General features: G+C 42.0%; 1 protein-coding gene across 4 annotated transcripts in view; it reads left to right on the forward strand.

The window, feature by feature from the left end:
- The window catches only part of LOC124127093 (AP-4 complex subunit epsilon-1-like), a 123225-nt gene that overhangs the window by 7616 nt on the left and 100865 nt on the right, over window positions 1-14744 (forward strand). For 3 of the 4 annotated variants that reach the window (XM_048397901.1, XM_048397903.1, XM_048397904.1), the window contains exons 2-4: window positions 8336-8407; window positions 9220-9343; window positions 10887-10960. In XM_048397901.1, coding sequence (XP_048253858.1) covers window positions 8336-8407; window positions 9220-9343; window positions 10887-10960 — 270 coding nt within the window. The remainder of the gene's footprint in view (window positions 1-8335; window positions 8408-9219; window positions 9344-10886; window positions 10961-14744) is intronic. The other variant, XM_048397902.1, reaches the window with a different exon arrangement.

Consider the following 14744-nt stretch of genomic DNA (forward strand, 5'->3'; position numbering starts at 1 on the left):
CCATGCCAAGTACGATAGATGCAACGTTTATAGTTGGTAATAAACCAACACCGGCTACACCAAGTCCCATGCTAGCTGCTACATCCGCAGTGTCAACTCTGTCCAGAGCATTCACAGCTCTGCCATACTTTTTATATTCCTGTCTGAACAATACTACAATGTTGACGTTCATGTTTCTGAAGCCATCTAATTGATAGGCCCGGTAATACCTCAAAGGCTTACAACACACCAACACACTGCACATTCTCATCAACATGATGCTTCACTATATAACACACTGTACATTCTCATCAATATGATGCTCCACTATACAACACACCAACACACTGTACAATCTCATCAATATGATGCTCCACTATATAACACACCATCACACAGAACAATCTCATCCACATGATGCTCCACTATACAACACACCAACACACTGTACAATCTCATCAATATGATGCTCCACTATACAACACACCATCACACAGAACAATCTCATCAACATGATCCTTCACTATACAACACACCAACACACTGTACAATCTCATCAATATGATGCTCCACTATATAACACACCATCACACAGAACAATCTCATCAACATGATGCTCCACTATACAACACACCAACACACTGTACAATCTCATCAATATGATGCTCCACTATATAACACACCATCACACAGAACAATCTCATCAACATGATGCTCCACTATATGTCACACCAACACACACCACAATCTCATCAACATGATGCTCCACTATATATCACACCAACACACTGTACATTCTCATCAATATGATGCTCCACTATATAACACACAAACACTGCACAATCTCATCAACATGATGCTCCACTATATAACATACCAACACACTGCACAATCTCATCAACATGATGCTTCACTATACAACATACAAACTCACTGCACAATCTCATCAACATGAAGCTCCACTATACAACATACCAACACACTGTACAATCTCATCAACATGATGCTTCCCTATATAACACACCAACACACTGCACATTCTCATCAACATGATGCTTCACTATATAACACACTGTACATTCTCATCAATATGATGCTCCACTATACAACACACCAACACACTGTACAATCTCATCAATATGATGCTCCACTATATAACACACCATCACACACCACAATCTCATCAACATGATGCTCCACTATACAACACACCAACACACTGTACAATCTCATCAATATGATGCTCCACTATATAACACACCATCACACAGAACAATCTCATCAACATGATGCTCCACTATACAACACACCAACACACTGTACAATCCTATCAATATGATGCTCCACTATATAACACACCATCACACAGAACAATCTCATCAACATGATGCTCCACTAAATATCACACCAACACACACCACAATCTCATCAACATGATCCTCCACTATATATCACACCAACATACTGTACATTCTCATCAATATGATGCTCCACTATATAACACACCAACACACTGCACAATCTCATCAACATGATGCTCCACTATACAACATACCAACACACTGCACAATCTCATCAACATGATGCTTCACTATACAACATACAAACTCACTGCACAATCTCATCAACATGATGCTTCACTATACAACATACAAACTCACTCCACAATCTCATCAACATGAAGCTCCACTATACAACATACCAACACACTGTACAATCTCATCAACATGATGCTTCACTATATAACACACCAACACACTGCACATTCTCATCAACATGATGCTTCACTATATAACACACTGTACATTCTCATCAATATGATGCTCCACTATATATCACACCAACACACTGTACATTCTCATCAACATGATGCTTCACTATATAACACACTGTACATTCTCATCAATATGATGCTCCACTATACAACACACCAACACACTGTACAATCTCATCAATATGATGCTCCACTATACAACACACCAACACACTGTACAATCTCATCAATATGATGCTCCACTATATAACACACCATCACACAGAACAATCTCATCAACATGATGCTCCACTATATGTCACACCAACACACACCACAATCTCATCAACATGATGCTCCACTATATATCACACCAACACACACCACAATCTCATCAACATGATGCTCCACTATATATCACACCAACACACTGTACATTCTCATCAATATGATGCTCCACTATATAACACACCAACACACTGTACATTCTCATCAATATGATGCTCCACTATATAACACACCAACACACTGCACAATCTCACCAACATGATGCTCCACTATATAACATACCAACACACACCACAATCTCATCAACATGATGCTCCACTATACAACACACCAACACACACCACAATCTCATCAACATGATGCTCCACTATATATCACACCAACACACTGTACATTCTCATCAATATGATGCTCCACTATATATCACACCAACACACTGTACATTCTCATCAATATGATGCTCCACTATATAACACACCAACACACTGCACAATCTCACCAACATGATGCTCCACTATATAACATACCAACACACTGCACAATCTCATCAACATGATGCTTCACTATACAACATACAAACTCACTGCACAATCTCATCAACATGATGCTTCACTATACAACATACAAACTCACTGCACAATCTCATCAATATGATGCTCCACTATACAACATACCAACACACTGCACAATCTCATCAACATGATGCTTCACTATATAACACACCAACACACTGTACATTCTCATCAACATGATGCTCCACTATATATCACACCAGCACACTGTACAATCTCACCAACATGATGCTCCACTATATAACACACCAACACACTGTACATTCTCATCAACATGATGCTCCACTATATATCACACCAACACACAGTACAATCTCATCAACATGATGCTCCACTATATATCACACCAACACACTGTACATTCTCATCAATATGATGCTTCACTATATAACACACCAACACACTGCACATTCTCATCAACATGATGCTTCACTATATAACACACTGTACATTCTCATCAATATGATGCTCCACTATATATCACACCAACACACTGTACAATCTCATCAACATGATGCTTCACTATACAACATACCAACACACTGCACATTCTCATCAACATGATGCTTCACTATATAACACACTGTACAATCTCATCAACATGATGCTCTACTATACAACATACCAACACACTGTACATTCTCATCAACATGATGCTTCACTATATTACACACTGTGCAATCTCATCAACATGATGCTTCACTATATAACACACTGTGCAATCTCATCAATATGATGCTTCACTATATAACACACTGTGCAATCTCATCAACATGATGCTTCACTATATAACACACTGTGCAATCTCATCAATATGATGCTCCACTATACAACATACCAACACACTGCACAATCTCATCAACATGAAGCTTCACTATATAACATACCAACTCACTGCACAATCTCATCAATATGATGCTTCACTATATAACACACTGTACAATCTCATCAACATGATGCTTCACTATACAACATACCAACACACTGCACATTCTCATCAACATGATGCTTCACTATATATCACACCAACACACTGTACAATCTCATCAACATGATGCTTCACTATACAACATACCAACACACTGCACATTCCCATCAACATGATGCTTCACTATATAACACACTGCACAATCTCATCAACATGATGCTCCACTATACAACATACCAACACACTGCACAATCTCATCAACATGATGCTTCACTATACAACATACCAACACACTGCACATTCTCATCAACATGATGCTCACTATATATCACACCAACACACTGTACAATCTCATCAACATGATGCTTCACTATACAACATACCAACACACTGCACATTCTCATCAACATGATGCTTCACTATATAACACACTGCAAAATCTCATCAATATGATGCTCCACTATACAACATACCAACACACTGCACATTCTTATCAACATGATGCTCCACTATATATCACACCAACACACTGTACAATCTCATCAACATGATGCTTCACTATACAACATACCAACACACTGCACATTCTCATCAACATGATGCTTCACTATATAACACACTGTACAATCTCATCAACATGATGCTCTACTATACAACATACCAACACACTGCACATTCTCATCAACATGATGCTTCACTATATAACACACTGTACAATCTCATCAACATGATGCTCCACTATACAACATACCAACACACTGCACATTCTCATCAACATGATGCTCCACTATATATCACACCAACACACTGTACAATCTCATCAACATGATGCTTCACTATACAACATACCAACACACTGCACATTCTCATCAACATGATGCTTCACTATATAACACACTGCAAAATCTCATCAACATGATGCTCCACTATACAACATACCAACACACTGCACATTCTCATCAACATGATGCTCCACTATATATCACACCAACACACTGTACAATCTCATCAACATGATGCTTCACTATACAACATACCAACACGCTGCACATTCTCATCAACATGATGCTCCACTATACAACATACCAACATGCTTGTTTCACTCTGCAGCCCCTAACCTGGTTCTTTCCTTCCTTCTAGCATCATGTTAATCTCATGCTTGTTTCACTCTGCAGCCCCTATCCTGGTCCTTTCCTTCCTTCTTGCATCATGTTAATCTCATGCTTGTTTCACTCTGCAGCCCCTATCCTGGTCCTTTCCTTCCTTCTTGCATCATGTTAATCTCATTCTTGTTTCACTCTGCAGCCCCTATCCTGGTCCTTTCCTTCCTTCTTGCATCATGTTAATCTCATGCTTGTTTCACTCTGCAGCCCCTATCCTGGTCCTTTCCATCCTTCTTGCATCATGTTAATCTCATTCTTGTTTCACTCTGCAGCCCCTATCCTGGTTCTTTCCTTCCTTCTAGCATCATGTTAATCTCATGCTTGTTTCACTCTGCAGCCCCTATCCTGGTTCTTTCCTTCCTTCTTGCATCATGTTAATCTCATGCTTGTTTCACTCTGCAGCCCCTATCCTGGTTCTTTCCTTCCTTCTTGCATCATGTTAATCTCATTCTTGTTTCACTCTGCAGCCCCTATCCTGGTCCTTTCCTTCCTTCTTGCATCATGTTAATCTCATGCTTGTTTCACTCTGCAGCCCCTATCCTGGTCCTTTCCATCCTTCTTGCATCATGTTAATCTCATGCTTGTTTCACTCTGCAGCCCCTATCCTGGTTCTTTCCTTCCTTCTAGCATCATGTTAATCTCATGCTTGTTTCACTCTGCAGCCCCTATCCTGGTTCTTTCCTTCCTTCTTGCATCATGTTAATCTCATGCTTGTTTCACTCTGCAGCCCCTATCCTGGTTCTTTCCTTCCTTCTAGCATCATGTTAATCTCATGCTTGTTTCACTCTGCAGCCCCTATCCTGGTCATTTCCATCCTTCTTGCATCATGTTAATCTCATGCTTGTTTCACTCTGCAGCCCCTATCCTGGTCCTTTCCATCCTTCTTGCATCATGCTAATCTCATGCTTGTTTCACTCTGCAGCCCCTATCCTGGTTCTTTCCTTCCTTCTAGCATCATGTTAATCTCATTCTTGTTTCACTCTGCAGCCCCTATCCTGGTTCTTTCCTTCCTTCTTGCATCATGTTAATCTCATGCTTGTTTCACTCTGCAGCCCCTATCCTGGTCCTTTCCATCCTTCTTGCATCATGTTAATCTCATGCTTGTTTCACTCTGCAGCCCCTATCCTGGTTCTTTCCTTCCTTCTAGCATCATGTTAATCTCATGCTTGTTTCACTCTGCAGCCCCTATCCTGGTTCTTTCCTTCCTTCTTGCATCATGTTAATCTCATGCTTGTTTCACTCTGCAGCCCCTATCCTGGTCCTTTCCTTCCTTCTTGCATCATGTTAATCTCATGCTTGTTTCACTCTGCAGCCCCTATCCTGGTCCTTTCCATCCTTCTTGCATCATGTTAATCTCATGCTTGTTTCACTCTGCAGCCCCTATCCTGGTTCTTTCCTTCCTTCTAGCATCATGTTAATCTCATGCTTGTTTCACTCTGCAGCCCCTATCCTGGTTCTTTCCTTCCTTCTTGCATCATGTTAATCTCATGCTTGTTTCACTCTGCAGCCCCTATCCTGGTTCTTTCCTTCCTTCTAGCATCATGTTAATCTCATGCTTGTTTCTCTCTGCAGCCCCTATCCTGGTCCTTTCCATCCTTCATGCATCATGTTAATCTCATGCTTGTTTCACTCTGCAGCCCCTATCCTGGTTCTTTCCTTCCTTCTAGCATCATGTTAATCTCATGCTTGTTTCACTCTGCAGCCCCTATCCTGGTCATTTCCATCCTTCTTGCATCATGTTAATCTCATGCTTGTTTCACTCTGCAGCCCCTATCCTGGTTCTTTCCATCCTTCTTGCATCATGTTAATCTCATGCTTGTTTCACTCTGCAGCCCCTATCCTGGTTCTTTCCTTCCTTCTTGCATCATGTTTATCTCATGCTTGTTTCTCTCTGCAGCCCCTATCCTGGTCCTTTCCATCCTTCTTGCATCATGTTAATCTCATGCTTGTTTCACTCTGCAGCCCCTATCCTGGTTCTTTCCTTCCTTCTAGCATCATGTTAATCTCATGCTTGTTTCACTCTGCAGCCCCTATCCTGGTCCTTTCCATCCTTCTTGCATCATGTTAATCTCATGCTTGTTTCACTCTGCAGCCCCTATCCTGGTTCTTTCCTTCCTTCTAGCATCATGTTAATCTCATGCTTGTTTCACTCTGCAGCCCCTATCCTGGTCCTTTCCATCCTTCTTGCATCATGTTAATCTCATGCTTGTTTCACTCTGCAGCCCCTATCCTGGTTCTTTCCATCCTTCTTGCATCATGTTAATCTCATGCTTGTTTCACTCTGCAGCCCCTATCCTGGTCCTTTCCTTCCTTCTTGCATCATGTTAATCTCATGCTTGTTTCACTCTGCAGCCCCTATCCTGGTCATTTCCTTCCTTCTTGCATCATGTTAATCTCATGCTTGTTTCACTCTGCAGCCCCTATCCTGGTTCTTTCCATCTTTCTTGCATCATGTTAATCTCATGCTTGTTTCACTCTGCAGCCCCTATCCTGGTCCTTTCCATCCTTCTTGCATCATGTTAATCTCATGCTTGTTTCACTCTGCAGCCCCTATCCTGGTCCTTTCCTTCCTTCTAGCATCATGTTAATCTCGTGCTTGTTTCACTCTGCAGCCCCTATCCTGGTTCTTTCCTTCCTTCTAGCATCATGTTAATCTCATGCTTGTTTCACTCTGCAGCCCCTATCCTGGTTCTTTCCATCCTTCTTGCATCATGTTAATCTCATGCTTGTTTCACTCTGCAGCCCCTATCCTGGTTCTTTCCATCCTTCTTGCATCATGTTAATCTCATGCTTGTTTCACTCTGCAGCCCCTATCCTGGTCCTTTCCATCCTTCTTGCATCATGTTAATCTCATGCTTGTTTCACTCTGCAGCCCCTATCCTGGTCCTTTCCTTCCTTCTTGCATCATGTTAATCTCATGCTTGTTTCTCTCTGCAGCCCCTATCCTGGTCCTTTCCATCCTTCTTGCATCATGTTAATCTCATGCTTGTTTCACTCTGCAGCCCCTATCCTGGTCCTTTCCATCCTTCTTGCATCATGTAAATCTCATGCTTGTTTCACTATGCAGCCCCTATCCTGGTCCTTTCCTTCCTTCTTGCATCATGATAATCTCATTCTTGTTTCACTCTGCAGCCCCTATCCTGGTCCTTTCCTTCCTTCTTGCATCATGTTAATCTCATGCTTGTTTCACTCTGCAGCCCCTATCCTGGTCATTTCCATCCTTCTTGCATCATGTTAATCTCATGCTTGTTTCACTCTGCAGCCCCTATCCTGGTCCTTTCCATCCTTCTTGCATCATGCTAATCTCATGCTTGTTTCACTCTGCAGCCCCTATCCTGGTCCTTTCCTTCCTTCTTGCATCATGTTAATCTCATGCTTGTTTCACTCTGCAGCCCCTATCCTGGTCCTTTCCATCCTTCTTGCATCATGTTAATCTCATGCTTGTTTCACTCTGCAGCCCCTATCCTGGTCCTTTCCATCCTTCTTGCATCATGTTAATCTCATGCTTGTTTCTCTCTGCAGCCCCTATCCTGGTCCTTTCCATCCTTCTTGCATCATGTTAATCTCATGCTTGTTTCACTCTGCAGCCCCTATCCTGGTCCTTTCCATCCTTCTTGCATCATGTTTATCTCATGCTTGTTTCACTCTGCAGGATGAGGAGCTGATCATCCAGAAAGAGTTGTCCTTCCTGCAGCAGCGCTTCTCTCAGCTGAACCAATCCGGGGTAAGTTAGTCAACACCAGCCAGTCAGTCAGTCAGTCATTCAGTTAGTCAGTCAGTCAGCCAGCCAGCCAGTCAGTCATTCAGTCATTCAGTCATTCAGTCAGTCAGTCAGTCAGTCAGCCAGTCAGTCAGTCAGTCAGAAACTGTCTTTCTTTTTTGTTTACCTACTATCAGTGTCTTGCATCACTAGCAATATGCAAAGATATACTTCTGTGTGATAGTTTTTATGATTCTGAGTGAAATGTTCGATATCAGGTAGATATGAGTTAATATGACTGTGCATAATGACTTTGATATCAGGTAGATATGAGTTAATATGACTGAATAATGACTTTGATATCAGGTAGATATGAGTTAATATGACTGTGGATAATGACTTTGATATCAGGTAGATATGAGTTAATATGACTGTGCATAATGACTTTGATATCCGGTAGATATGAGTTAATATGACTGTGGATAATGACTTTGATATCAGGTAGTTATGAGTTAATATGACTGTGCATAATGACTTTAATATCAGGTAGATATGAGTTAATATGACTGTGGATAATGACTTAGATATCAGGTAGATATGAGTTAATATGACTGTGGATAATGACTTTGACATCAGGTAGTTATGAGTTAATATGACTGTGGATAATGATTTTGATATCAGGTAGTTATGAGTTAATATGACTATGGATGATGACTTTGACATCAGGTATTCTTTCATTTATACACTGGTTTGGCAAATTGTCGCCCCTCACAGATTCTGTTCCTGTGTCAAGTTACTCTATTTTTCATTAATCAAAACATGCTTCAACTTTTTAGCAGCAGCTAAAAGAGAACTTGAGTCGGCTGCTGTATTGCCTGACCCTTGGCTACGATGTGTCCTTCGCCACCATCCACACCATCAAGCTGGCCCAGCAGGGGGTGGGCATACACAAGAGGCTCGGTCAGTACTGCCCTAGGGTATTATACATGGGGGTCGGTACAGCCCTGGAGGTGTAAATACATGGGGTCAGTTCAGTCCTGGGGTTGTAATACATGGGGGTTGGTACAGCCCTGGGGTGTAATACATGGGGGTCAGTACAGCCCTTGGATGTAATACATGGGTACCGTAGAGCCCAGGGGGTGTAATACATGGGGGTCAGTATAACCCTCGGATGTAATACAGGGGGTCAGTATAGGCCTGGAGGTGTAATTCACTGGGGTCAGTACTACACTGGGGTCAGTACTACGCTGGGGATGTAATACATGGGGTTCAGTACAGCCCTGGGGTGTAATACAGAGGGGTCAGTACAGCCCTGGGGTGTAATACATGGGGGTCAGTACAGCCCTGGGGGTGTAACTCATGGGGTCAGTACAGCCCTGGGATGTAATACATGGGGTCAGTACAGCCCTGGGGTGTAATACATGGGGTCAGTACAGCCCTGGGGGCGTAACACTTTGGGTCAGTACAGCCCTTGTGTGTAATACATTGGGGTCAGTACAGCCCCGGGTTGTAATACAGAGTGGTCACTACAGCCCTGGGGGTGTCATACAGAGGGTCAGTACAGCCCAGGGGGTGTAACACATGGGGTTAGTACAACCCTGGGGTGTAATACATGGGGTCAGTACAGCCCTGGGGTGTAATACATGGGGTCAGTACAGCCCTGGGGTGTAATACATGGGGTCAGTACAGCCCTGGGGACGTAATACAGAGTGGTCACTACAGCCCTGGGGGTGTCATACAGAGGGTCAGTACAGCCCAGGGGGTGTAACACATGGGGTTAGTACAACCCTGGGGTGTAACACATGGGGTTAGTACAACCCTGGGGTGTAATACATGGGGTCAGTACAGCCCTGGGGTGTAATACATGGGGTCAGTACAGCCCTGGGGGCGTAACACTTTGGGTCAGTACAGCCCTTGTGTGTAATACATTGGGGTCAGTACAGCCCCGGGTTGTAATACAGAGTGGTCACTACAGCCCTGGGGGTGTCATACAGAGGGTCAGTACAGCCCAGGGGGTGTAACACATGGGGTTAGTCCAACCCTGGGGTGTAATACATGGGGTCAGTACAGCCCTGGGGTGTAATACATGGGGTCAGTACAGCCCTGCGGTGTAATACATGGGGTCAGTACAGCCCTGGGGTGTAATACATGGGGTCAGTACAGCCTTAGGGTGTAATACATGGGGGTCAGTACAGCCCTGGGGGTGTAATACATACGGTCAGTAAAGCCCTGGGGTGTCATACATGGGGGTCAGTACAGCCTTAGGGTGTAATACATGGGGTCAGAACAGCCCTGGAATGTAATACAGAGGTACAATGTAATACAGATGCTGTAATACATGGGGTCAGTACAGCTATGGGGTGTAATACATGGGGTCAGAACAGCCCTGGGGTGTAATACATGGGGTCAGTACAGCCCTGGGGGTGTAACACACAGGGTTTTAATGTGTTTGGTTAGTGACATCACCAGTTGTACACAATCAACTGAGTGTGGTGTGTTTCAGGTTACCTGATGTCGTGCCTGCTGCTGCATGAGGACCACGAGATGCTGGTCCTCCTCATCAACACCATACAGAAGGTGAGTTCTTCAGGATAGTCACCAGATGCTCTCTGACTCTCCAGTCTGTGCATTGTTGTGCATTATCTGTCATCTTTCCATCTAGTTAGTTTTAGTTTAAACATATTTTATTCAGATTGAAATACAACTTAGGACTCCCTCTCCATGGTATTTACAAAGCTTGTACAGTAAATCATATGCAAGGAAAACAGAAAAGAAGATGAGTGTATAGCTGACAAAAGAAATACATGTACAAAAGGGAGACTAGTATATTTACATTAAGGCGTCGCCCAGATCTCTTTGTATGACTTAGAAACATTTGCACTGCCTTAAAGATATGTTGATTTTTGATAATGGACAAACATTCATTTTCATTTAACATCAAACCTGAATCTAATTTAACATTTTTGTTCACGGCGTTCTGTAAAATGTCCCGAATTATGGTCAACATAGATTTTCTTTGGTGGACATACAATGGACACTCTAATAAATAATGAAAAGCATTTTTACATGGATTACCACATTGACATATTGGATCACATTTGATATATATTCTGTATAAATCATAATTTAACTGGCTTTTCATGTATCTTAATTGATTATGATAAATATTCAACTTTCTAACACCATAGGAAAAATATGGAGGTGCAATAACTTGCGCTTTTTGTATGTATGTCTTGAATTGGGATGTAGATGTCCAATTTCTACCTGCTGCAGGAATAGTGTTCCATAACCTAACAGTTGATGGAATAAAAGAACATGTTGAGTGTTTTTATCTCGTATATGGAATCACAATATTGTCTGAATTTCTTAAATTATATGATACATTTGAACCTACAGTGGCTGTCACAATGTCTTTAAGATAAGTTGGGGCAATATTACTTTGTATACTCTTCAAAAAAGAAACTTGACACTGACTTTCAAAATGTAATATAACGCGATTGTTTCAAAATAGGACTCAGAAACCATAATTGTAACACTGTTTGAAGATCAATGTACACAATGTTCAAAACATTAATCGTGTCACCTAGACAGACACACGTACACGATACAGTTAATGTCACAGGGGTATAGAAAATGTCAGTATCAGTTGTGCCCACCACGTGCATCAATCACCGTTTGACACCGACAACCCATAGATGCAATCAAGTTGTCAATAACACGCTGTTGGATTCCTTCTGGAACGCGTCGATCCAACTCATCCCACAGATGCTCAATCGGGGAAAAAAACGGTGACCGGGCTGGCCAAGGTAATGTCTGGATGTTGTTGTGCTGTAAGAAGTCCTGACAAACACGTGCAAAATGCGGTCGAGCGTTGTCCTGCTGGAACTGTCTGCCATGAACGTTGACGTGAGGAAGAACGTAAGGCTGTAGGATCAAGTCTCTGTAACGCACACCTGTCAATGCACCTGCCACATGCACGAGAGGCATCCTACCCCCGTGATGAATTCCGGCCCATACCATGACACTCCCGCCGCCAAATGGGACAACCTGCTGCACACAGTTGGGGGCATAATGTGTTAAAGCCAGTCCAATAACCAAAACCAACCGCTGTAGACACTTGCTTCTTTTATTCTTCATCAGCTTTACACCATTCACACAAATACAACCTGTCACGCCGGCCGGCACATGCTCACTCACTTTCTCACAACACAAGATTTTCCCAGCAGCGCAACTTCCGACATGCGCAGTGGGACTAGCTTAGCAGACGATATATCAACATTCAATACATTTTCTTTTTCTATTTTTTTTTCTTCTTCATTACTTGCCAGCAGAGAAGTCAGTGTCAAACATTGTTCATAAAAATCTGTAAAGAAATTAATGTTTTCAAAAATATTTTAGGACTTTTTAACTTATATTTAAAAGAATACAATGTACACAGGCATGTGAAAAGCAATCTCAGGGGTAGACTTCCCTCCTGCCTTGGGGATTATTCTGCCCCATACTATCACTCACATGCATCTTTTAAACCATCACAGAGTCACCATCCATCAATTTGAAGACGTCCATTTTGCAACACACTCAAAAGCTGAACCCCACACGCTCCTCTTTTTGTCATTGCGTTAGCAAGTTGTTGATGACCAGGAATCCACTTGACAGAGGTCACTTCCTTGTTTTGTAGAGACTGCTGAATTGCAGCAATATCCAGTCTCAAACGCTTGTCATCAACAAGACTGGTTGAATGTACAGCCTCCACCACACTTCTGTTATCAAAAAACGCATGAATGTTAAACATGCCTGTCATGCCTGTCATTTCTTCAATGAGTTTTCTTAAATAGAATGCATCTTCAAGTCCTTCCTGCAAACTCAGTGTCTCTGCAGCTATTGTAGATCTCACTACTCTTTTTATCTTGCCAGCATGCCATGCCAAAGGACAGCAGCAATTATTCTCCCCAACAAGGAAAATCACGTGCTCCAACACTACTCACACCATCACATAAATTGTGAAAATCACGTGCTCCAACACTACTCACACCATCACATAAATTGGCATGTGAGGCATCTGTGAAAACCACAAGTTTCCAACTCAAAAAATGTCCAATGTATGGAAAGTAAATCTTTGCTTCAGAGTCTTTCAATTTCCAAATCACTTTTACAGCCCTCAATAGATCATCCACAATTCCACTGTAAAAATTTGTGCTGAGTTCAATCATTTCGAACGCAAGGTCAGGCCTAGAACCTTGTACAAGCCAGTTGAGCTTTCCAACAAGACTTCTGGGCCTGGTATGCTCATGAGGACTCAGAGGTTCATGTTTCTGTGTCTTCCTTTGTAATGAAATGTTTGCTATCTCCAACTCGTCCAAATACTCTTGTTGATCTACCATGATTCCAACAGGATCTTGTGTGATTTGAAAACCCACATATCTAAACTGTCCTGTTTCTATTTTTCCTGCTAAGAATCGCACCTGAAGCTTCATAATCACATTAGCCTCAAAATACATCTGTCCACAATGTAAAAAGTCATCAACATGACTAGCAATCATGCCGATAAGACGCCCATGGTCTTGCATATTAAACAAAGCAGGGTCAAGTGAAGATTGCACACACCTCAGTTGCAATAATTCATCTCGGACACTTTTGTAGAATTGCCTGGCTGCATCATTCAAACCATATAAACAATGCTTCAACTTCCATATGATTCCATTATTTTCCATTTCAGCTTCCTGAGGTGGAATGATGAACACATCTCTATCCAATAACTTGCCTTGTAGAAATGCAGACTTAATGTCAGTGGTTTTTACAGTCCACTTGTGATAAGCTGCCAAAGCTAAAAACGCTTTCAATGCACTCTTTCCTATTGTTGGAGAATCTCTCTCTATTTCCACATCTTCCTCAAAACCTCTGGCTACAAGTCTGGCCTTGACTTGTTGTCCTTTCTGACATATTACCCATCTGGTTGAAATTCTATTCTGCCCACAGTCCTGAACTTCTTCATATGTATGAAACTCTTTCAACTTGTTCAATTCTTCTAGTTTTGCTTTAACACAGTTTTCTTCACTATGTCTTGACTTTGGAATAGAAACAATATTCACTTCCTCTGGGGTCACACGCTTCCAGCTATCAACACGTTCCAGATTTACACTCTTGCTACTTTACTACTTGCACATTAAACCAGTTCCTATTTTGACCTGAAACTTTCCCTGCTCTACTTATTACTGTGGCAATCACCCAATCATCTGAGCTTGTCTCCCTGAACATTATCTGATCATTTTTACATAGACTGATAGTATCAACACTTTCACCATCTGTGTTGGCAGTCTGACAATCTGAAGAAACAGTCACATGATTGTCACACTCAAGCATT

This window comes from Haliotis rufescens, unplaced genomic scaffold, assembly GCF_023055435.1.
Source record: "Haliotis rufescens isolate VD_foot unplaced genomic scaffold, xgHalRufe1.0.p SCAF_171, whole genome shotgun sequence".
Lineage (NCBI taxonomy): Eukaryota > Metazoa > Mollusca > Gastropoda > Lepetellida > Haliotidae > Haliotis > Haliotis rufescens.